Source organism: Erinaceus europaeus, chromosome X (assembly GCF_950295315.1).
Source record: "Erinaceus europaeus chromosome X, mEriEur2.1, whole genome shotgun sequence".
NCBI lineage: Eukaryota > Metazoa > Chordata > Mammalia > Eulipotyphla > Erinaceidae > Erinaceus > Erinaceus europaeus.
In genome coordinates this window covers 102099694-102125785 of record NC_080185.1, presented here as the reverse complement: position 1 = coordinate 102125785, position 26092 = coordinate 102099694, and the positions used below count along the sequence as shown (strand labels likewise).

General features: G+C 37.5%; 1 protein-coding gene across 1 annotated transcript; it reads right to left on the bottom strand.

Moving 5' to 3' along the window:
* Positions 1 to 1561: 1561 nt before the first annotated feature.
* Positions 1562 to 25892, bottom strand: TMEM47 (transmembrane protein 47). The gene is made up of 3 exons (XM_007530328.3): positions 25409 to 25892; positions 11022 to 11162; positions 1562 to 4844 (listed from the first exon to the last, which is right to left on the bottom strand). Exons 1-3 carry the CDS (start codon positions 25632 to 25634, stop codon positions 4666 to 4668), a joined length of 546 nt encoding a protein of 181 aa, XP_007530390.1. The 5' UTR covers positions 25635 to 25892; the 3' UTR covers positions 1562 to 4665.
* Between the last annotated feature and the right edge of the window lie 200 nt (positions 25893 to 26092).

Sequence of the window (26092 nt, the reverse complement as noted above, 5' to 3'; positions counted from 1 at the left end):
GATAAAATTAGTTTGAGCATAAAGCATTTTTGTCATAAAGACATTTTTTCATATCACATGATCCTTTAAATTTTGAGAGGCTTCATATATTTTCTGCTAAGAAATACTGGGGTGGGGGTCTACGGCTATACCATCCTGAACACACCCGATCTCGTAAAAATACTGGGGGGTGGGGTGGGCAGACAGTGGTGCACCTGGTTAAGCGCACACATTACAAATGTAAAGGACTCAGGCTCAAGCTCCTGGTCCTCACCTGCAGGGGGAAAGCTTCACAAGTGATGAAGCAGGGCTGCAGGTGTTTCCCTCCCCCTCCCTCCCCTCCCCTCTCAATTTATAATTAGTAAATATATTAGAAATAATGCAAATAATCCATAAACTTACGAAGCCTATGTGTACTATCAAACTTTTATGATGTATATGTATTTGAATTATAAAGCCTAACATCGTCATAAGCTGTTATTTCAAAAAACAATCCTTTTCAATGGCCTTATTCTGACTTGATGGTGTAGCATCATTCATTTGGTGGTTTGAATTTTTGGTATAAAATACTTTTCTGTTTATACACAATCCCCATGAGCAAAACACTTTTACAAACATGTCCTGCCTGGTAATTATCCTTGACCCAGTTTCTCTGAATTTGGAAAACACAGAGACATAACTTCACTAGGATTTGACAAGGGAAAACCCTTTGCACTCAGAGATTTTATTGTGTACATGAAACAGGAAAGCAATTACAATTTGTTTTGCCACAATAGCCAGACAGCCTGTTAGCAGTTTGTCTTACTTAGGCTGATGCTATGTAAGTGTAATATTCTATTTTGTGGTTTTTAAGTTATTTCAGTTAAAAAATGAATTGGGTGTCCAATTATTGGTTCCTTGGAAAAGCCATGATGGTATTTTTTCATTGCAAAAATGTCATGACTTTTCTAACAATCCAACATTTTGTATTTTGTAGGCTAGTTTACTAACAGCTGGCTTTTAAATTTATCACATTTTTCATGTTATGAATTCTGTTAACAGTTTTTCAGAAGTGTAATCTTAGATTAAGATTAAAAGAGCAAATAAAATTTTAGAGAAGTATTTTTACAGGCAGCACTGATTTATTTTAATTACCTTTTAAGCAATTCTTTTTAGTAAATTTCTTTACTATTTTAATACTTATTATTTTTTAACTTTGATAGGACAGAGAAATTGAGAGGGAAGTGGAGATACAAAGGGAGAGTAACACCTGCATTGCTGCTTTACCACTTGTGAAGCTTCCCCCCCACAGCTGGGGACCAGGGGCTTGAACCCATGTCCTTGTGCATGATAGCATGTGTGCTTAGTCAGGTGTGCCAGTGTTAAGCTCCATTTCTGCGTATTTTAAAACAACGTTTAAAAAGACATTTTAAAACATTTCATTATTCATATATACCTACAAAGGATAAGAAGGATCTTGTGAGAGAGTTGAAATTGTTCACAAAATGGACATGTTATTAAGCTGTGTTTTCTAGCTGAAATTTATTACAAAACAAACTGAAGACATAAGCGTCTAAATAGTAGAGAAGACAGAGTCAAATGATATCAGTGAAACCACTTTTATTTTTATTTTTCCACATAGATAACTTCATGTCAGCTACAAAAGTCATGAAATGAAGAAACTGCAAACTCAAAACCACTGGAGTGAATAAACAAGTTTCCCCCAGACTGTTAAAAAAATAATCAGAATATCATGAATTCATATTTAAGTAGTAAACATGTCATATATTTAAAAATAATAAATATAGAATAGCAGTAGAGAAACTAATAGCATAAACAGCATGAAGTACATTTTATTTTTAAGACATATTTCTAGGCACAGTTTTAGGCATTAAAGAGGACACAGAGGCATAGGTTAGTGTGTGCTGCTCTGTACAAAAATACAGTCTGAATAAATTACATTGCTAGCCATACATTTAGACATCACCTACCAGTCAGTTCATTGCATGTTTAATAATATACAAGTACATGCTAATCCATATATATCATTTATATTTCAAACACATAAGTCTCTCTATATTTGTCTTTAAAATTTACATGTTGAACTTACAAAATGCTAAATAGTTGTGCAAGAAATCCAAATAACTAGCCCTGCTGAGTACTTTATGCTATGGATGTGTGTATATATATATCTAAAATGAGACAATGGGTTTGTAGTTAACAGCTTTCCTTGTAAGAAAATATTAAATAAACCTAATGCTGCAAAAACATGTTAGTGTATGTGAAAAATTCATGAGGTTATTCTGATAGACAAGACAGGATTTTCAATGAGCAACAACTTTCCATTTTGTACTGAGTTGGTTATGGAACACTTAGTGATGGTAGGAATATAGCATAGGGCTCTTCACTGAGAAGTGGGAAAACTATATAAGAAACCTACCTTTCAGTAAATGGCAAATGCATGTGCCTTAGTCAATATAACATTGTTGCTTTCCAGCTTGTCATATTGACAGAGTGAAAACATGGTAAGACCCAACGTGTGATACTGGTCTAACAGCACTCTGCACCCTCTACTAGGACTAAGAAAAGTGCCTCGTTGATATCAGTACCAACATACTGTTCTTTCATTATTCAGGAATAAAGAGGTTCTCTCATAAGCGATGATGTTTAGAAGCTGAAATTCCTATACGTTTCTTGTGCTGCCCTGTTAATACATAATCAAACTGCAAGACAGTTTGGCCTGTATTTAACTATTTCTCAAGAAAATTACTTCAAAAGATTCTATAGTACTAATAATTTTCTGTAAAATTTCTACTCAGATGATTCTATATAATCACGTACTTTTATAAAGGCTTCTCTTTAAATGCATTTAAGTCTTTTCTTTTCCTTGCTAAAATAAGAATAATCCTGGTTCTTCATATTTACTTTAGAATCTTCATTTTGCTTCTATAGAAAAGTCACATTTTTAAAACATCTGAATAATAAAATAGCTTTTCTTTTTGGCAACAGTTCTTAAGTCAAGCTAGAAGCAGAACTCTGCTTTAGGAGGTAAAACAAATTATTAGATACTACTGATGTGGCCTGTTCGTAATGGATTTTGCAATACAACAGAACATAGGTACGTTGTAAATGATTTTTCCTATGCTTCTTTCTGCAAGGGCCAAAGCCAGGACATCCTGTTTTAGTGTCTTTGTTAACAAAAATAATTATCTATTACTTTTATATTAGAACTGTATATTTGATACAAAAATATGTTTATAATTAAACTATCCAGATTTGTATATTAAACAGGATTAACACAAGTTTGCAGTTACAAACTTGTCCCTTACTATTGGCATTTCCTTCCATTTGAACAGTCAACAAACTTAAATCATTATAATTGTGTGCACAAATCCGTTAGCCCATTAGTTAACTACGGAGGACCAGGTAACAACCAGATCAGTTCAACTCTATTGAGACATTTAGACTTTTATATAATTTTACCACTATATTCCTTTAATTTTTAATGAAGACATTTGAAGTAATTGAAAAAATTGCAGCCTTCTATTTTAATGAATTTTAAACAAAATTATCATCCTAATTGCTACTCTTTTGAACTACTACAGAAGAATCATTAATTTTCAGATTAACATCGCTTCAATTTTTCTTCTTATGCAATTCTATTAAAACTTCCCAGTGAAACAGTAGAGAACATAAAACAAAAGCTTTAAGTTATATGTACTTTTGTATGGTAAGTAAGTGCAGATACCAATCTAAGCCTCTTAACAATGTGTGTACAAGATTAGTGTTCAAATCACTTCACTAGAGCAAATATTAATTTTATGTGTATTAGGCAAATGCATGTATAGGGCAAACATACAACCATGTATACTAATGGCTCACCTTCTATAAAAATATTTAAACTTGTTACATACGTACATTTATTTGCTGCAGTGTGTGATAAATGATTCAAAGGGTACTTAGGACAAAAGTAACTCACGCACATTTCTTTCTAGTTGCTCCAGGGAAAATAGAGACTCTCACTTTTTCCTCATTCTAGATATGGCTGAGGCACAACTTCTAACCACATAATGAAAAGCACAAGTCTCCAAGCCCTGACACCCTTCCCAGGGAGATGCTAATTGCCAAAGCATAACCTCCCATTTAAAAGAGTATTCTCAAAAGTGGACTATGTACCATTAACCAGTTACATTCAAAACTCCCATTAAATGCAGAAGGGTAGTTTACTTTTCAGGAGATCACTCAAGCAAATAACCACTAGCAAATGTAGTCATTGGGTGGGGTAAGCAGGAGATAAGAACTCTAACAGTGGAATACTTGTCAGCACAAGGGAACTTCTAAATGTTGCTTATACCAGCTGCTCCCCTGCAGGTAATAGGAGATTCAGACAATTTTCATTCAACGAGTTTCTCACAATGGTTGCTATCACACAGACCGTTCACTTGTCAAGAAAAATGACACGAACATATTGGAAGTTTAGAGCATTTGCCTATGTCTAATCAGCTCTCTTAATTTGTGCAGGTCCCTAAAATGGATATAAAAGCTGGTTATGATGTTGACAGCCAAAAGGCAAAAAGATAATAAATCAATTGAATAAACTGCTTGATGCTCCACAAGTATTTTAGAAAATAGTGAGTTAGAAAAGATGCAGACGTAATCCTTATGCTGGATTTTTTTTTCTTTCTTTCCAAGTCGAGACAACTGGTTCTAGTAGTAGTCTTCGTAGTTCTTAGGGTTCAGGCAATAAAGGATGGCACCCCCAAATGAAAATATAGTTGCACCCCAAGCCAGGCCATAACCCCAATTGAACTCATGGTAAATTTTCAAGCTCACAGTTTCAATGAACTTGATTGGATAAAGGACCAGGCTGCAAACCTGTAAAACAACTGAAAGTAAAGCAAAGTTAGATTTTATATATGGGAAATAAAATGATATATAAATATACATACATGAGAGTGATTTTAGTCAAATATACAAGTCAAAAATGTGACACATTGCTTATTATATGTAGCATACTTAAAAATATTATTAACACTGTTTCACGATATAGAAAGAATTACTCTATTAATAATTGGAAACTTACTGCAATAGTTTGATGAAATAATTAGGACAATAACATAATTTATGAATACACAAAGTAGTTATTCTCACTTTACAGCAAATAATAATTGCCATTTGTAAGGCTAAACTGTTCTACAATACCTGTAAATAACTTCCTAAGACTGCTGACCCAAATACCAGTTAAAAGTCTTCTTTACTTACACTTTTGAAGAACTGAAGAATATAAATTGAAAAAGTGGTCAACTGCTGATTCAAGACACACTTGCATTTTTATTCCCTATACCATTTGATTCAGCATAATACTCTAGCAAGTCCAACCTGATAGCTTTGTTTATATCACTCTGATCAAAGGTGAATAATGCTGTGATGGTTCTTTCCGTCTCTCATCCTGCATCTAAAATTTAGTGTTCACTGAGAGCTGTTGAATTATACATATGCTGAACCCCAGCAATAACCGTGGCAGCAAATAAGTAATATAGAATTGGACAATATCTTCCCTGTAAAATTTGGAGTTCAGTAATATGTGAAAGGGGTTCGTAAACTACTAAATCGTGAAGGTATGGATTTTATTCTGTGATGGGCTAGAGGAGTGTAAGCAGAGAGTGACCAGTTTACATCATATTCTAAATGGATTATATTGCTTCTTTTATGAATCATCTAGTCCCTGAAGTGAGATGTTTACTGACAATGCTTTTGGTATTTAGTTAAAATGCTTTATTTTAAGTAAATATTTAGTCCCTATAGCACAGCACAATGATAATTTTTTTTTTTTTTTTGCCTCCAGGGTTACTGCTGGGGCTCGCAGGTGCCTGCACTACAAATCCACTGCTTCTGGAGGCCATTTTTCTCCATTTTATTGGATAGGACAGAAAGAAATTGAGAGAGGAGGGGGAGATAGAGAGAGAAGAGAGACACCTGCATATCTGCTTCATAGCTAGTGAAGCATCCCCCCCTGCAGGTGGGGAGCCAAGTGCTCAAACTGGGATCCTTGTGCACGCCCCTGTGCTTTAGACTATGTGTGCTTAACGGGATGCGCCACCTCCCAGGCCCCTAAAAGTTCTTTCTAGGGGAAAACTGGACATACAACTTTAGTAAGCACCACTGGCTTACTCTGCTGAACAGCTTTCTTAGAAATACACTTTTGTTTACTTTAACAGAGAGATAAAGAGAAAAAAAAGACAGTACTACTATGGCACATGTGATAGTAGGAACTGAGCCAGGAGTCTTAGGCAAGCAAGCTCTGGACTCTACCAGTTGAGCTATTTCCTTGGCTGCAATTATGAGATTTTAATAAAAACTCTTAAGAGTATATTATCTTATGTCAAGATAGTATAGCCATACATTATAGATGCTCAACATCTGCTTGTTAAATATATGAATGAAGACTGCATAAAATAAATTGCAAAGAGAAATGGTTTAAGAAAAAGTGAATTCCTGTTAGTAGTTGTTGATGCCTATTTTCCTTCATTATGTTGTAAGTCACCCACTTTATTCCTCTTTCCATCATTCATGTCTGAATATCTCAGAGTACCAAACATAGAACATGGTACTGAATTAATTTAGTATGTACTCCTGTGTAGAAACCTTCCCAAGTAATAGTACTAACTCATTATTGTTATTATTATTATTATTTTATGAACTGCATGTTTCAGTAGAAGAAAAATTATGTCTGTTGAATTAAGATAGTCTGTATGTATATGCATACCAACATTAGGCGTGATAACTGTTTGGAGATGAAAACATTTTGAGACAAGAAGAACAAAGCATCTATAATCTAAGATCAGTAAAAAGGGGAATGACTCTAAATGCACATTTACAAATTGTCAATATACTGGATTAAAATGAGACAAGCAAGCCATTCCAATGTATGTTTATTAAGAAGTAAGCAAAATAAAAAGCCACAACATTAGCTAGCACTGTTTCAAGCAGGCAGATTTCCCAACTTTGATAGTATTATCCACAAATCATAATGGATTATTATGTTTTATGAACACCTGCCAGAAGTTGTACAGGAAACTCTTAAGTAGCTTTTTGCAGATAGGAGAACCCTTTTTATGACATGTTTCAAATAGCCAGTTAAGGTTTTACTTTACTTGTATGCAAAGTGGATACTAAACTAATGGCTAGTAAATAAAAAAAAAAGTTTCTAAAAAGCACAGCATCAAAAAAATAATAAAGCTCAGTACATATGCATTTTAAAAATGTGGCAGTAAAATGCTACATTTTTATATGAGTGCTGCTGTTGGGATTCCTTTTATTACTTTATAAATTACTAATAACTGAACCTAGAGCTAAATCAAAACCTTTATTTTGGCCAAACCCATTACCTTTAATGTTATGTTCATTTAGGATGTTTTTTTTATAGTCAGCACTTATTTTCACATATTTTGATATGCTTAGAATACAGTGATTTCTTTTTATATTTTATTTATTTTATTAATTTTTTCATTACATTTATCTATGTATTGGATAGAGACAGACAGACACTGAGAGGGTAGGAGGGGATAGAGAGGGAGAGAGAAAGATAAACTGCTTCACCACTCACAAAGCTTTTCCTCTGCAGTTGGGGACTGAGGGCTTGAACCTGGATCCTTGCGCACTGTAACATGTGCACTCAATTAGGTGTGCCACCACCCAGCCCTGAGGGAATTCTTTATTAGTAATTTAATATTGAGTTACAAAACTGTAAGATAACGGGAGCATAATTCCACACCTTCCCCACCACCAGAGTTCTGTGTCCCCATTCCCTCCACTGGAAACTACATTAGTTCTCCCAAGATCACACATATGGGCTGACTATTATTTCTGTAACCATCTATCGAATTTATATATATATATATATATATTTGCCCTTTTTCTGGTCCTGCCTTCTCTTTCTAAGTCACACCTACACCTACTACTACTTCTGAGTGACCTTCCTTTTTATTTTGTTTTTAAGATGGGGGCGGGAAGCAGCAAAATAGCTCTCTGGGATAGTGTAGTGTGCTGCTTTGCCAAGTGCATGACCCAGGCTTAAGCCCAATCTACTACCATATCAAAGGAAGCTTCAGTGCTGTGTTTTCTTTAACTCTCTGCCTTTATGTCTCTATCTTAAAAATAAAACCAAAGGGGGAACCGGGCAGTAGTGCAGTGGATTAAGCGCAGGTTGCACAAAGCACAAGGACCAGTGTAAGGATCACGGTTCGAGCCCCACCTTTAGGGGAGTCGCTTCACAAGCGGTGAAGCAGGTCTGCAGGTGTCTTTCTTTCCCCCTCTGTCTTCCCTCCTCTTTCCATTTCTCTTTGTCCTATCCAACAACAATGACATCAATAACAACAACAATAATAACTACAACAATAAAACAAGGGCAACACAAGGAAATAAATAAAAATAAAAATAAAACCAAAGGGGGCCAGTGGTAGAGCAGTGGGTTAAGTGCACATGACACCAAGTGCAGGGACTGGCATAAGGATCCTAGTTCGAGCCCCTGGATCCCCACCTGCAGGGGGATTGCTTCACAGGTAGTGAAGCAGGTCTGCAGGTATCTGTCTTTCTCTCCCCCTCTATGTCTTCCCCTCCTTTCTCCATTTCTCTCTGTCCTATCCAGCAACAACAACAGCAATGGCAAAAATACAAATAACAACAAGGGCAACAAAAATGGGAAAAATGACCTCCAGGATAAGTGGATTCCACTGAACCCCAGCAATAACTGAGGCAAACAAAAACAAAACAAACAAACAAAAAAGACAGACACAGGGAGAGAAGTGGAGAAAGAAGGAAAGTAATCACAGCACTAAAACTTCCTTCTGTATGGTGGGGACTGGTCCTAAATCAAAGTAGCATATTATCCAAGTGAGCTATTTTGGTGACCCATAACATGCAGTTTCTTTTAAAATCTTTTTATTTATTTATTATTGGATAGAGACAGAAATTGAGAGGGGAGGAGGAGATACACAGGGAGGGAGACAGAGACACCTGTTTCACCACTTGTGAAGCTTTTACCCTGCAGGTAGGGACTGGGGGATTGAACCTGATTCTTTGCTCACTTTAGTGTGTGCACTTAACCAGGTGTGCCACCTCCTGTCCCCATAATGTAGTTTTTAAAGAAAAAATAGGATATTAGCAGTTATTTTTTTAAAGAAAGTTTAAAGTAGGTACTGTAAACAATGCTTTTCTTTATGGATTCTGCTTATGATATTAAGTGGTTACGTTAAAGGTTAAATGGGAATAATAAGTAGCTAGCACAATGGTATGGCTATTTAAGAATGTCTATAATAATTATATACCTTCCTAAAAATCAGAAGTTTCAGAGAGAATTATAAAAAGAAGTATTGAAAACATAATTCCACCCACCCCCATAATTCCACTTTAAAAAAAAATGGTATAGGGTAGGGGAGATAGCATCATGGCTATGTGAAAAGACTCTCATGCCTGAGAAGAGAAAAAAATGGTCTATCATTTCAGGAAAAAAATTGTCTGGGAGTTCTATTATAATTGATTATCTAACCTCTGCAAGTATTGGCAGTTGCAAAGGTAAGCTTACAATCAAAGGATCTAATTGTTTTATTCTAAAAATAGAAAAGGCATTGAAAATTCATGAACCAAGAAATAACTAGAGAATTGTGATCGTTTCTTTAGGCTAATTGTCACTTGTCCTAGGTGTTTCATAATAGAGACCTTATTTATTACATGAAATCAACAAAATGCCATATATATCTTTGTAATAGTTTTTTTACTCTATTATAAAGAATCTGTGGTGTTTTTTTTTAGCCAGTCATTTTAGGTGACTTAACATACTATTCAGAAGTGTGTGGAAAGCATCCAGATGAATGATGAGAAAGTCAGTAAGTGAATGAACCTCTGATTTAACATTTAGTATCTTCCTAGCCCCATGTCTGCCAGAAATTACTATATGAATGTGAGTAAGTCACTTAAGACATCTGAATTAGATATAGTTCTAAGTCCTTTCAGTCCTGTTTTTATGACACCTATATTTGGATCTGTCGTGTTTTTTTTTTTTTTTGGGGGGGGGGAGGTATAAATAAGATGAACACAAACAGCAGGGGGCAGTAGAACACCTTATTTTTTTATGTTTAGTTTCAACTACTCTTCAAAGAGTAAGAAATTTCATCTATTCCCATCTTTAAACAGCCTTTAAAAATCCATCTAACAGTCTAGATGGTTCTGTCAGCATCTTCATTATTGACAGTCACAGGGTTTTATTTTGCAGTCTTCAAATCAGTATGACTGACAGGATAAAGGGAAGGTACCACAGAATTTTTCAGTTTGAGTCAAAAAGAATTATCTCTAAGAATACTTATAAATGAACATTAAAACTCATTTTAAATAATGTAATGTAATTTCAGTATTGGGAGCCTCTTTTTAAAAAACAGCTCCCTGACTTTCAATAAAGTCTCCATTTTACCTTGGTTGATATTTTAATCCAAGTTGTACTTCAGAGAATGACTATTAAGTCTGTGAATATGCAAATGGTCTCATACAATTGTCTGGTCATTCAAGTTTAACATTATGTATGATGTTTTCAGTATAACTATCTTTATTTCCAAACAGGTATTATCTTTATTTATTTTTAAACAGGCATATATCTTTAATGGGTACATATATTGCATCCCCCTCCCCCAGTTTCATGCCAGAGAAAATAATGCTGACTTAAGGTCATCAAGGAGCTAGTAAAAGGGAAAGGGGGAACCAGATGTGAAGAAAGATTACTGGTATATACATGTACTGCAATTCAAAGGCAAAAGACTGTCTACAACAAGTTCTACTCATATTTAAACACAGTTTATATGTTTTAATCTAGAAATTGCCACTGTGCTCTGTGAAATGCTTAACATTGAAAACTGATACTATGATAAACCTTAGCCATTTTACCTTACAATGTAACAAATGCTTCTCCATTTGTATGTAATCCAAAAACCACATATTGCTTCTGTATGAGAGGGATGAGGGTAGAAAGGTTCATGAAACTTTAATACCGGTTTGAAAGTAATGAATGTATTTACCTGCTGCAAAAAGCATGACAGCAACAGGTCTGTAGAAGCGCCTTCGAGATCCCACGCAGATAGAAATCAAACCCACCAGGAATGCAATTAGAATGATAGCGGCACCACCCAAGAGTAAAGCCAGAGTAGCAATCTGCCAATCTGGAGGAAAAAAAAAAGAAAGAAAAGGCATTGCTTTTAAGCAGTAAGTCCTCAAAGAATCAACAGAATGATGCTCAGCAGCCTTCACCTTGCTGCAGCTAAAGAGATCCAATTTCATTGCATCCTTTGGAGTTTGAAATGTTTTGCAACAAAAATTACTTGAAATGTCACTCAGAAAAGTCTCCTATGCTAAATTCAGCAGAGATTTTTTAGACCTTAAAACTTCAAACAAAAATATATCTATCTTTCAACTGGAGTTTAAAGAGAAAAATCATAATGGCTTTTTTTTTATTTCATAACATTATGTGGCTTTGAATTAAGACACCAAAAGAACAATTCTTCCATTTGGAAATCTCTAGATATCTTTGAAAAAGTGTATACATAGCATGATTATATGGTACTTTAACATAACAGAAACCCTTCTGAAACTTATAAGTTGAAATTTCTAAATGATAGATTTCATTAGCTGAAAGTACTTGGTGTACAAAGAAAACAAAGTCCATCTGTCCATCCAATGTCTGGAGAGTATTTCGGAGACTATATTGAGTAGTTTCTAGTTGGACTATTTTAGCAATTTCCTCCATATACTCTAAATAAATAAGATATTTTAAAGCATCAGTTTCAGTTGTAATCATCCTTTCAAAAATCACCTTAAAATAAAAGGGCAGGGAATGGAGAGACAGTATAATGCCTATGCAAAAGACTATTATGCTTGAGGCTCCAAAGTCCCATATTCATAAACCAGAGCTGAGCAGTGCTCTGGTGTCTGTCTATCTATCTTTGTATATATCTCTCATTAAACAAATAAAATATTAAAAGTATATATTACTTTTTCCTAAATAGCTCCTTCATGTTGTTAAATATGTATAAAATACCCCACATGTGACTATCCCACTTTCAAACCAAAATTAAATAGGAATTGATTTTTGTTATTCTTTGCAACTTTAGGTATGCTTAAGGAATATCTAAAATGCATGTTTTTATTTGCATACTATAAAGACAGACTAAGACACAAAAAATTGGTACTTCCTCTATAAATGACCAGAAAGTATTTTCACTTTTGTGACTCGGGGTCTCTTGTCACAACAACTCATCTTTGCTTTATGTGTGAAAAATTACAGAAAATATGTAAGCAAATTAATGTATCCATGTTCTAATAATACTTTATATACAAAAATAGGTGCTGGGTTCATTTTGAGCCTCTCTAGTTTGCTGGACCCTATATACCTATATACTTTTATATACCATTTTTAAATACTTAACTTTTTTCTGGTAAAGGCCTCTCAATAATAATTTCATAATGAAGTCAATTTGAAAAATGAGAAACACAGGAGTGCAGAGTGATGATTACCCATTATTGTTAAAGAAAACTTCAAGCAGTATTAAGATCACATAATGTTAGTTTCTTAAAATAGTTAATACTACATTTCCCATGGAAGACCAATAAAACGCTATACAAGCCACCAGGAGAGTTAACAGTAAAAGGAACTAGACTTCAATTAGTACATATAATAGTTCTAAAAGTAAATGAATGAAACCAGTTCTGATTTTATGCTAAATGTCCTATATTTATTTCTAGTACTCTAAGAGTGTAACTAATGGAAAAGTTCAGACTGGATATAAAGATAAAAAGGAGTCTCTAGCATCGTCACCGTTGTGCTATTGCTGTCCTTCCATTTAGGCCATACGTGCAGTTATGTCATCTCAAACAAAAAAAAAATTTTCTCTTCTTTCTTCAGAGAGACTAGCATTGGGCCATACCTGCACTATTCTGGCTAGACAATGGGGCTTTGATATAAGTATTGAGGCTGTATCTTTAACGGAATGTGCCAAGTGTTGGAACTGTAATTACATCCACTTGGAAGGCTTCATTCAGGCAGAATGCCAAGGACCTAAAGTTTTAACTCGCAGACCAATTGAACATCAATCAGGAAACTGAAAAAAGTGGCTAGATATGTCTACCATAGTCAAGGAGGCCCATGGCATTTTTCAAGTTTCAGCACTAGACTCTTGGGAGTTAAAGCATTTGTAGTGCTGTGGTTCTTTCAGAAACCAGCTAGAACATATTGTCCAAATAAGAGGCATGCATGAGAAATGATATAAAGTTAAGGACTATGCAATCTGACCCATTAATATTTTCTCTTACTCAACAAAAAAAACAAAGAAAACTGAAAAACTCTATAGTGGTTAAAAATGACCAATAAAATAACAGGCTAGGCTCTATGTTTACACAAGTATTTTCTTATCTACCAAATGGAGATTTTTAAATATATATATATGTAAAATGTTTTGTTATATACTATTCAGTGTTTATAGAACAAATTAAAATATCATAAAGTCTGAGTTTTCTTTTAAAAATTGTCTATTTTCAGTTCTCATGATTGGTTAATTTCTGCATCAAGTGTAGTTATTCAGTTACAGCCCTTAGAGCATTTAGTGAGATGAAATGTTAAGAGTCCTTAAAGATTTAAGACTTTATATTAGTTTTACACATTTCTATAAATGATAAAACAACATTATAGTAGACATAAACCAGTTCTGTAGAACACCAATGGCCATGGTATTGTTTTACAAGTTGTAGTGCTTTGCACAATTAAAAATGATCATTGTTCAATGTCAGGCCAAGAGATGTGAAATCTGAGTTTGGTTTCTAATACCAGAGAAAACAAGTGAAAACTAGTTTTGAGAAACTGAAATACCGTTAGTCCATAAACTTGTGAGGACTCAAATGAGCTGGGGGGAGTGTTCTGGCTCTGTTAATTGAGCCTGAAATGAAGCTGCCATATCAGGTGTCAGGTTTCACTTAAAAATATTTTTGGCTAAGTTGCACAGTAGACATATTGAAGACACTGGAACAGCACTTATGGAAACTGAAAATAGGGGAGAGAGAACTGCATATTCCCCTGTTTAACTTGATGTCATGACATCATGCTCAATGTTTTTATTTTGTATCTGCAGGGGAATATGCAGTTCTCTCTCCCCTATTATTAGCAGGTGCCAGAGTTTCCAGTGCCCATAAGTGCTTTAGTATTCTGCAGAATTGTGCTGACTTACTTTACCAGTCTAATACATAAGACTCCTCTGAAATTACCACTGCATTATGGAAATTCTATAGGTCATGCTATATATGTCAAATTGAAGGATATTCCCTTAAGGATTTCATGGTCAAAATTTACTCCTGGTTTTCAGGGAAGACAAACTTAATGATACGTTTTCCACATTTTTGAACTAACGTCAGTAAGTAGATTTCCTCTATCCATCTCATTTCAAAACCAACTTGTCAAATATTCACTACTTTATCTCTGTAGGTACTGTTTATATGCTGAGATTAGTCTACTGTACATAAATGAGCACACAATTGCCACATCTTCTAGGAAATTAGATATAAGTCCCACTCCCACAGTTTCAATGAGTTCTCTAAATATATGCAATGTTTTAATGAATGGTTTTACTTTTCTCAATTCTCACCACAAATTATAATACTGTTTTTAGTAATTTTTATAATCATAATCCCCTACATTTTCACCTTTAATTTCTCCCAGAAGAAATTACGTTGACCAAAATTAAATCCATAATCACAGTCAAATCACTATTCACCCTAGAGGAGTTATCTCATTTACCATCTGAACGCAGTTGATGCCTAAATCATCTCCAAATTATCTCTAATTCATTCACATAAACTATCATTTTCACCCTCAGCAAACTTTCAGTTCTAATAAATACTTTTATTCACTTGTAGAACAAATATCCCACCAAATGCATTAATTTTAGTAATATTGATGAGAACTCAGTATTGCCAATTCCAATTTTACCATCAGGAATTGGAAATACTGGGGTGGTTTATATTTGCGCAAAGGGAAAAAGAAGCTTACTTACAGGATAAAAGTTCAATTTCACATTCCCCACAGTATCTATTTCTTCACCAAAGACCGTGTCTTGATCCTGATTATGTAACTTTGTCAGAAATTATGGCATTTTCTTTGTGTGGACATGGGAGGTTATCAAGGCAGGAGCACAGACCCACTGTAATCTTAGGTTCTTATATTTTTATTAAATCACTAATAAAATATAATTAAGGGTAGGTAAACAAATGACTAGATATATTGAAAAAATAAATTATGGCATTTTATTATTTTCATAAAATATAATGTAAGAATTTATTTTTAGGTGGCTGGACAGTGGCACACTGAGTTAGGCGCACATAGTAGGAAGTGCAAGGATCCTCCCAATGATACTGATTTTAGCCCCTGGGCTCCCCACAGGGGAGTTGCCTCACAAGTGGTGAAACAGGTCTGCAGGTCTCTCTCTCTCTCTCTCTCTCTCTCCCCCTCCCTCCCTCCCTCTGTATCTTCCCTGTCTCTCTCAATTTCTCTGTCCTATCCAACAAATTGAAAAAATGATGGTAGGAGCAGTGAATTCATAGTGCAGTCATTGAGATACAGCCATAAACCTGGAGGCAAAAAAAAAAAACTTTTAAATTATGCTACATAATTCTGAGTTTGGGTAGAAAGATATATGAAGCATGAGCCAAAAGGTGCTGCTATTTTGTGTAAAAAAGGAAGGAAATTATAGACTCAGCTGCTGAATTTTTCTAGACGTATAATAATAATATACTAAACTTTTTTTAAGTGAGTCAGCATGGGGCAAATGAAACGGAAAACCGAAACCATTATTAAGGGAGTTTAAACTTTGTTTTCTTGGCTAAGTTGCATTTTAACTTAAATTCATTAGTGTTGTATAAATTCCCACTACTCTCAGATGTAGACACACAAGTAGTCAAAAGGATTTGGATTTTAATTTCAGTAATTAAAATGACCATCTCTTTTTGTCAACCAATAGCAAAATTAGCATTATTCATGCACAAATATTTAACACAAATGACATTCCCTTTATAAAAAAAAACCATACAGACCCTGTAAGCACTGTGCTGTGAATTATGAGAGAAGCACCTACTTTAGAATCTCACACTAGCGATCAACTTTTTGAGCTCATTCATAACAAAAGTGCAATGCCAACCTGGCTTTAAGTGCTTAAAATGATCACAGCTAACTGTCTAAATAAGTGATACAACAATTCCATTAATCAAAGTGCAAATCAATTCGCTAAAACTTTATAAGACTCTGCTTATCCAAAAGTGCCAGATCAATGACTGATTTTCAATTCATGGCAGTTTTGTTTCAACTATTGGGTTGTTTTCTATCGATGTTCTAAGAATATACATATATATTTTTCTTTAAAAAGTCACTGGGTATTTAGCTGCTCCACAGAATTCTATTTCAGAAAGTTCGAGGGGGTCGGGCTGTAGCACAGTGGGTTAAGGCCACATGGCTGCAAAAACTCAAGATTGAGCCCCTGGCTCCCCACCTGCAGGGGGGGTCGCTTCACAAAGGGGGGGTCTGCCTTCCCCTCCTCTCTCGATTTCTCTCTGTCCTATCCAACAACAATGACATCAATAACAACAACAGTAACCACAACAACAATAAAAAAAAAGAAAATTTGGCGAAAATGCAATTTATCATTTAAATGCTGCAACATATGGTGTTTTTTCTACAAGTAAAACCACTGTATACAGTGCTTAGCAAAGAATCATGCTATTAAAACATGTTACAATATTTGGACTCAAAGCATGACATTGTCACTGGTAAGGATTGCTGATTCTTACTATGTATTGCTTAGAAAGCTTTTATTAACAATTGATAATATTACTGGTATTTCTCAAAGTATTTTTATATTATTATTATTAGCACCATGACCATGTGCCGCGTGTGAATTCACTGCTCCTAACTTGAATTTTACAAAAAAAAAAAAAAAAACCAAAAAACTGAGAGAGATCAAGAAAGGGAGACAGAGATATGATAGCACTGCTTCACCATGCAGTGGTATAGGGGAATGAACATAGGACTTCATACATGGCAAGGTGCATTCCTACTGGGTGAGCTATTTCCCAAGACACACACACACACACACACACACACACACACACACACACACACACACACACACACACACACACACACACACGGCCTATATGGTTTCAGAGAAACTGCGGCATCTTTTGTGAAGCACCCCCCAGTGGCATGCATGGTGAGTCCATGTGGTGCCAGGGGTTCAAAGCCCATGGTGAAGCATGTACACTTCTAGGTGAGTTAGTGTCCTGGTCCCCTCTGACATTTTCCTTTTAGATTCAGATGGAGATAGAAAAAAGGAGAGACATCACAGCACCACTGAACATTTCATGAAACTTACTTAGTCTGTCAAGCATGGTGCTCCCATCTGGTGTTAGGAACTTGAACTCAGGTTCTTGAGCATGAGAAAGTGCTCTGTCTCCCAGCTTTCTAACAGTAACTTATTTTTAAAACTCTTTTATTTTTGAGACTTAATTAACTAATTATTATTATTTTTATTACCACCAGGGTTATTGCAGGGGCTTGGTACCTGTACTACAAATCCATAGCTCCTGGCAGCCATTTTTAATTTTTTTTTCTTCCTAATTTTTTTTATTAGATAGGACAGAAAGAATTGAGAGAGGACAGGGAGACAGAGAGAGGTGGGAGGGAAATAGCATAATGGTTATGCAAACAGACTCTCATGCCTGAGGCTCCAAAGTCCCAGGTTCAATCCCCCACACCACCATAAGCCAGAGCTGAGCAGTGCTTTGGTGTTTCTGTCTCTCTCTCTCCCTCTGCATCTCTCTCAAAAATATAATAAATAAAATATTTTAAAAAAGAGAGTGGGAAAGTTAGACACCTGCAGACCTGCTTCATGAAGCAGGCCCCTGTAGTTGGGGAATGGGGGTGTGTATTACATTGTGCTTGGTAAAATGTATGCTTAACCAGGCCCCCATTAATTTGTTATTTATTTTACCAAAGCACTGCTCGGCTCTGGCTTATGGTCATATGGATGACTAAACTTGGGACTTTGGAGCCTCAGGCATGAGAGTCTATTGCATAACCATTATGCTATTCCTCCCACCCCCAACAGTAATTTTTAAGCATGATATTTCTATAGTCTATTAAATCTTATTCTATCTTGCTCCATATTTTTCTCTTTCTTTTAAAATATTTTTATTTATTCATTTACTATTGGATAGAGACAGAGAGAAATTGAAGGGGGATAGATAGAAAGAGAAAAAGACAGAAAGACACCCGCAGCCCTGCTTCACCACTCATGAAGCTTTCCCCCTACAGGTGGGGACCAGGGGCTTGAACACGGGTCCTTGCTCACTGTAATGTGAGCACCTAACCAGGTGCATCACTGCCTGGCCCCATATTTTTCTTAACTATGCAATAGATTTGACTGGACAGGGTAACTGTACTAATCTTTTCTACTGTGCTTTCAATTTATATTCTACATCCAGTATATTGCCATTTCTAAGAATTCTACTATTAAAATAAAGCCAAGAAAATAATTATAAACCCAGTATCTTTCTAGCACTTCAAAACTTGGCCCTTGTCTGGAATTTAACATTTCATTTCATTATTCATCTACAATGCTGCTCATAATACTGATTCAAACTTTTCTTTAAAAGACTAAAATTTTATAACATGAAGAAGCAGATTGAAATTTAATTCAGATGCTTAATTAGTTTGAGCCTTGTTCATTGAGCCTGTAAACCAAGAACAGTCTAAGACTATATATAATATTTTTTCTATCTATTTTTTAAAATATTTATTTATTCCCTTTTAGTGACCTTGTTTTATTGTTGTAGTTATTATTGTTGTTGTTTTTCTCCTTTTGTTGCTCTTGTTGTTTATCATTGTTGTGGTTATTACTGTTGTTGTTATTGATGTCGTTGTTGGAGAGGACAGAGAGAAATGGAGAGAGGAGGAGAAGACAGAGAGGGGGAGAGAAAGATAGACACCTGCAGACCTGCTTCACCACTTGTGAAGCGACCCCCCTGCAGGTGGTGAGCTGGAGGCTCGAACTGGGATCCTTATGCTGGTCCTTGCACTTTGTGCCACCTGCACTTAACCTGCTGCGCTACCACCCGACTCCCATTCTTTCTGGTTTTTTAGTCTGATTCCAAATCCAAAATAACTCTATATCAACAGTCATTAAAGTCATGTGCTGGTTGAGGGCAGTTTTTGCCCTAGTCAAATGTCATTTATATAATCAATTCAAAGTTCTTAAGGAACGAAGCTAGTTTTTTTTCTTTGAAGGCAATAAAAGAAAGATGCAGATTTGTAACTAGACAAGTGCCAGACTATGCTCCAAGTGTCCCCATACCATCTCCCACTCCACTAGCTCTACACAATGACCTTGCCTATCAAAAGGTAGAGTTTGTCCCTTGCCCTGGAATCTGGGCTGGCTGGCCTATGCTTCCTTTGCTTCACAGACATGTTCAAACAGAGCCTGGTTTTTCAGGACCCTTGGCTCTGGCTAAAACCAATTATCTTATGAATTTAGTTATCTTGAGACCACCATATTAGAAGGGCCAGTCTCAGCTGAGCCCTGGCTCCCAGTCATTTCCACCAATGTGCCAAAAGCAGGAGTGAGTCCATTTAGAAGAGGACCCCACAGTTTCAAATGTTCCAGTCCATTCAAGCTGCCCTTGGTAACCACTCCAGTTATCTTAGAGCAGAGACACATCTTTAATATGAATTCTCTACAGAAGCCATAAACATAATAAAATTACTGTTAGTTTATATTAGTTTAATTTTGGGGTGGTTATCCCAGTATCGGGAATTGTGAATACTCTTGTTAAAAATCTGCTGCTATGGATCAAGAACTTGGTAAATTTAGAAAAAGCCCAGGTCTCTTCAATGATATGCAGGGACAGCATTAGCTGTCTTGCAAGTTAATTGTGACACTGGGAATAACTGAGATGTAAGCCCTGTAATATTGACAGTACTGAATAAAAGGTAGTCACCATAGTGATCATAATCTAATTTTTTTTTTTTTTTTGCCTCCAGGGTCATTGCTGGGCTCGGTGCCTGCACCATGAATCCACTCTTCCTGGAGGCTATTTTTTTTCTCTCTCTCTTTTTAAAAAAATATTTCTCTCTTTATTCCCTTTTGTTGCCCTTGTTATTTTATTGTTGTAGTTATTATTGTTGTCGTCGTTGGATAGGACAGAGAGAAACAGAGAGAGGAGGGGAAGACAGAGAGGAGGAGAGAAAGATAGACACCTGCAGACCTGCTTCACCGCTTGTGAAGTGACTCTACTGCAGGTGGGGAGCCGGGTGCTTGAACCAGGATCCTTAAGCTGGTCCTTGTACTTTGCGCCACGTGCGCTTAACCTGCTATGCTACAGCCCCACTCCACTTTTTTTCTCTTTTGTTGCCCTTCTTTTTTTTTTTATCATTGTTGTGGTTATTATTATTGTTGTTATTGATGTTGTTGCTGCTGGACAAGACAGAGAAAAATGAAGAGAGGAGGCGAAGACAGAGAGGAGGCGAAGACAGAGAGGAGGAAAGATAAAACACCTGCAGATCTGCTTCACTGCCTCTGAAGTGACTCCCTTGCAGGTGGGGAGCTGGGGGCTGGGACTGGGATCCTTATGTCAGTCCTTGTGCTTCATGCCATGTGCACTTAACCCACTGTGCTACTGCCCAACACCGCATAATCTACTTCTTAAAGGGGAAGAGGTCCTCAGTTATTGAAAGTCACTTTAGATTTGTTTTTTCTGAATATACAATAAAGAAACACAGCACTAATGAGCAGGTTCTTCCTTGTATTTAATCTTCGTGACAAACCATTTGAAGAAGTTAAATTGCATTAAGTCACATTTTGGGTAAGTGACCAAATTCAAGGTAATTAGAACCCAAAGCCTCAGGCATTATCTACAATACTTTTCTGCCCTCTTATAGGATTAGAGTATAATTCATTACTGTTCACAAAAACATTTGCTGTGCTATTAAGATAATATATACCAGAGACCTCCTTTTCAGTAACGCATCTCATAGAATTGGATATACTTAGTATGCTAAGTTGTTTTACAGTTAAACAGAAAAGTGAGGGAAATTTCTAAAATGTACTTTTGACAGCAGGAAAAAAATATATTGCTTGAGATATGCTTTTGTTTGTTTTGAAATGTTTTATGAAAGCCTAGGCTTTTCACATACCTATCAAATCCCTTAGCTGACAAAAATTGATAGGAATGGCTCCCTGGAGATTACAATCTTTCTACAACTGTGAGAAAATATATCTGCCTATATATTAAAATGTCCTTGAAAATCTTAAGAAATGCTAAAAAAAATCTTCATGAGGACCTTGAAATAAGTCATATTTGGTTTTCTCTGAATAACAGGAAATTTTGGTGATAAATAATACTCTGTTTTTTAAAAAACTATCTCTGATGTGTAGATGAAATAAAAGTTCATCTATATTACTTATGTTCTTTTGTAGGAAGCCAGTTTTGGGTATTACTGAAGTGACTTCCAGGCTTGCTGAGTTATTTGTAAATATGCATCAATAACTCTTTTCAAGCAACAAGCTGAACCTTCCCCAGAGCAATGAAATCCTGTTTCCCAATGAAGGTATGTAGTCAAAAAATACACAGATAATACGTTCTGAACTCAGAATCAATGAACCTCTATTTATTAAAAAGATTTCCAAGTATTCAGAGAGTTCAGTTCATCTTAAAGGACTACCAAGACAAGTTTTCTTATAATGTCTTTAAAGTGTATTTTTATACAGAAGTTTTTTTTTAAAAAAAACTACATATAAACTCACTCTTAAAAGAATTTGTCAACTGAAAATAATAATTTTCACCTGTTATTAGCACACAGTGCACTGCCATTTCAAAACTGCCAGTGACTCATGTTACAAATGCAGCTATTTTTAGGACAGTGCAGGAGTGATGTTAATGATATTCCTTGAAAAAGGTACTACTTGTTTCAAGTATTTTGTGGTTAAAAAGACTGATAAGTGTACTTGCTATCTCTGCTAAAATGGTTCATTTGGCTAGCTGCATGACCTTGCTTTTGGCTTAGTCAAGAAATCATATAGACATCAAAACAAAACAATAGACCCCAATCAATCTGCTTTATGAAAAAGCTATGTATTTATAAATTCTAAATAAGAAAGGAAAAATTATCCTAGAGGCTCTACAGTATGTTTAATGTCAAGTGTACGGTGGCAACATTCTGTATACACTTAGATCTTCTTTGCTCTAAGAATTCTCATGTGATTACTATCGTAATCACATGAGATCGTAAGCACTGCTCTTTTTTAAAAAAAAGTTATGAGAACTAAATGTGACTAAACAAAAATCTGAAATATTCTTGTTTTGAAAATAAGATTTATTGAGAGGCTGTCAAAATCAGGACTGGGGGGAAATTAACCTTAGAAGGAAATTCTGTGGCCAAGTCACGTGAATACTACCTAGTCTCAATTTCCTAACAAGCACACTCCTATTATTAGTTTTCCTGTGTTCACCATGAATGACAGCCAATTAGTGGTTTTCTCATTTGTCTTTTTTGGAAAAGTTATAGCTTATGCTGAATGCCTAGCCAGTCCCTCATACACTGAACTGGGACACAGGAGAAAAGCATTAACGGTTGACTGACACTGGGATTACTGGTGCCTACTAGAAGTGCTGACGCAACCTTCAATACACCAAAGCACAAAAGGCATGATTCTGCTTTCACTGAACACTATAAAACAGGTCCTGAGCAGCAAACAACACATATTTGGTAGCAAAGTTAAAACGCAGCTTTAAAAACAATGGCTGTGGGGAAGTTTCAATAGAAACTGGGCCTAAGTAAGGCATATGTCATCAACAGAAAGAATCTTGAAATTTCCCTCAGTAAATACAAGCTTGCCTCTTCACGGCAGTTTTAATTCTAATTAAGAAAAAGGTTTTTAATTAAGCCCTGAAGATCCTGGTGAAGGCCTTTCAGTAAAGCTGTCCTTGGTAATTCTTCCCGTGATAATACATTTCAAGAGATAATTAAGTGGATCTCTAAAAATCTTCAGAATAAAACATTTCCTGTTCCTGCTTTCTGCTACTCCACAGAGAAGACAGACTGAGAAATGCTGCCTGCCTTTTGAAAAAGGCAAGAAGTCTTGCTGGTTTCAATTCAAGCTTTCCCCGTCATTTCAAAATACTGGTGGACAGAAACTTAAATTGCAAGGACCCTTTTAAGAAAGTTGCTTTTGTAAAGTGCGGAGAAGAATTTCTATATATTTCCCCTTCTTTCCACTCCTCCCCCATCACCTTACAGAGGGAAAATGAACTGCTACTACATAAAGTCAAGAACTGATTCCAGATAGCTGCAAACAAAACCATCTCTCCCCTTCCTGCTCCCTCTACATTCCCTTGCAAGCTGTACTTTATCTAGGTTGCAGACTAATTTTTTTAAATAAGGCTGATTTTCAGGAATACAAACAGAAATAAATGCTGATAATGTGAATTTCAGCAGCAGAAATAGTCCCTGCTACCAATTTTTATCTTCCAGAGTCCTCTCACTACCACTGCACTTGCATTTAAGCTCATGTCCCAGGAGGGTTGAAATAACTTATTTGGATAACAGATTCCTTTGCCATATGCTTGAACCTGGTTCCAGCCTGACCCACTGCACTTAAGAAAGCTTCTGCTGTGGTCTCTTTCCTCCTCCAGCTCGGCCTCTCTGTCTTTATATAAACAAAAACTTAACTATAAACTCTTGCCTTTTCTCCCCACATTTCCTTGCCAGAAAAGGGGGGGCTAAGATAAATGGGGATAGAGGTAATTAAGGAAAGATTAGCAAACCAGAGCTGGCTTCTTCCCATTCCCCACATTCCTGGCCAAAAGAAAAGGAAAGGGGCCTGAAAAGAAAATGGGAATGAAGCTGGTTTATCCAATCTATCTGAAAAGTCTTTATGCAATCAGGGGGCTATTATTTCAGGAAACAGAGAAAAAGGGGCAAAAGATTCTCGTTGCTAAGGAGACATGCTGAAGTTGGCATTCCTACATAAATTTCCATTTCTATTGGAGAGCAAGGAGAAAAAAAAGGTATTTTCTCCAAAGTTTATTTGGATCCCCTAGGTACCACAGAAAGGCATTTTACTGGTTTATCTTTAGTTGTAAACAATCAAATCAGGTCGAATTAAGAGGCCTAAATGTTGACCTCCTACTGCCAACCAGTGTCCCACACAGTGAATTAACAAAGACAAAACCCTTTTAATAGAATATTTGAGGTAATAACACAGAAAAAGTCTTGTAAACAGAAAATTCACTTAACCAAGTAAATTAATCTTTCATGTAACAAGAAACCAAGGAGAAAAGTAAATCAGATATCTATGTCATTTCAACTTTTGTTGGCATTTGAAACGTTTCCAGTAAAGCTTTATAAATAGTTCCAGAGAAGACATTGAACTGTCACGAAGGAATTGAGTTTCTAAGAGGCTGTACGTGCGAGCGCGTGCGTGTGCGTGTGCGTGTGTGTGTGTGTAAAATCAGGGGTAGGTTCACCCTTTTAATTCCTTTCTCTAGCCCGACAGGAGCAGCTAAAGAATCAAATTAGCGGGGTGTTGGGGGTTGCATCAAGGAATAGGAATTTAGCAGGTTTCTATCACTGGGCGTTAACTGGGGCGCAATGGAAGGCGGGGTGGGGTGATCAAGGTAAGAGTGCAGTACCCCCTTGAGGTTGGCAGTCGCAGTGATTAGCTTTCACTCCACCTCTCAAACCCATCTATTTGCAGCTTCTAGTGCTGGCTGAATAAACTACAATTTGGCGGTCTCTGAGCAGCTCTTGGAGAAAAACAGATCTGGAAAGAGGAGGTACTGGGGTTGGAAGAGAAGAGCAACTCACCACTAAGAACAGTGTCACCAAAAAAAAGGAGGGGGACTAAGACTATCCCTCTCCCCACTCCCGAAGCCCCTCAAAAAAAAATCACTGGAAAACTCCAGAGAGAGCAGGTGGAGCAAGGCAGGCAGAAAGAAACGCGGGCACTCCAGAGGTGAAATGCACCTTGCGGGAGGAGGGAGGAAAGTGGGGAAAACTCAGTAGAGAGCCCACAGCATTTCGGTGGAGTCGTGGCGTTTCGCTTATGTATTAACAGGGGCGTGGAAGGTGTGTTGCGATTTTACCAGTGCCACGCGGTTGTAGCCGGCGTGACAGCAAAGACCCCAACAGCAGCCTCCTGGCTCCCGGCCTGGAAGGGCCGCGGAGCAAGGAGCAGGCGCGGGCTGTCCGGACTCCACTCCCTGCGGGCGGGCGGCCGAGCCTGGGGTGCGTGGGCCAGGGCGGGGCGAGTCGAGGCGGGGCAGCTCGAGGGGTTGGGGGTGTTGGGGGGCAGGGGGAGCGAGCGCAGGGACTCACCGCTGCTGAGCGTGGACTCGCAACGCCAGGTGTCCAGGCTGGCGGGCTTCCGGCAGGACTCCCACAGGGACAGGTAGTACTGGTGGTCGGCCGTGACCCACGCGGGGCTCAGCACGGCGCCCAGGTCCAGGCACAGCGCCAGGAAGATGCACACCAGCCCCACCAGCTTCAGCGGGGTCAGCACCGACACGCGCACCTCCTCCATGCCGCTGCCCGCCGAAGCCATGCCCCGGGAGGGCGCCGCAGTTAGCCGGCCCCGCCGGAGATGAGGGTGCCTGGCAGATCCAGGGAGCGCGACCTCCTTTGGAGAGAAGTCGCGCTCGGGGATTCACTTCGTGCCGCGAAGGTAGGTCAGCTGGGGCGGCCGATCAGGGCGAGTGTGCGGGAGGGGGAATGTGGCAGCAGTTCGCAGACTCAGCAACACGGATCCCCGAGCGGACCTTCGCCGCCAGCCCCGTGCCGCGCTCTGCCCGCGCCGGCGCCCCGCGCCCGCTCCGCCTCAGCTCTGCCCGGCTCGCTCCGCCCCAGCCCCGCCCCGGGCTGCGGGAGGCGGTGCGGAGCTGGGAGGGGCAGCAGTCCGAACCCACGAGGCCTCAGGATCTGCCTTCTGGCATGTATGAGTCGGGGCGGTTCTGCTCCTGTACTGTGGGAGGGAAGTGAGTTCTCCCTGCCCCCCTTCATTTC

What these genes read in the sequence shown, in the direction of transcription:
- TMEM47 (XM_007530328.3), bottom strand. Translation starts at nt 25,634, where the DNA reads ATGGCTTCGGCGGGCAGCGGCATGGAGGAGGTGCGCGTGTCGGTGCTG. An exon ending in CGAGTCCACGCTCAGCAGCG is followed by an intron (nt 11,163 to 25,408) that starts GTGAGTCCCTGC and finishes TTTTTCCTCCAG; the next exon opens with ATTGGCAGATTGCTACTCTG. An exon ending in TGTCATGCTTTTTGCAGCAG is followed by an intron (nt 4,845 to 11,021) that starts GTAAATACATTC and finishes CTTTACTTTCAG; the next exon opens with TTGTTTTACAGGTTTGCAGC.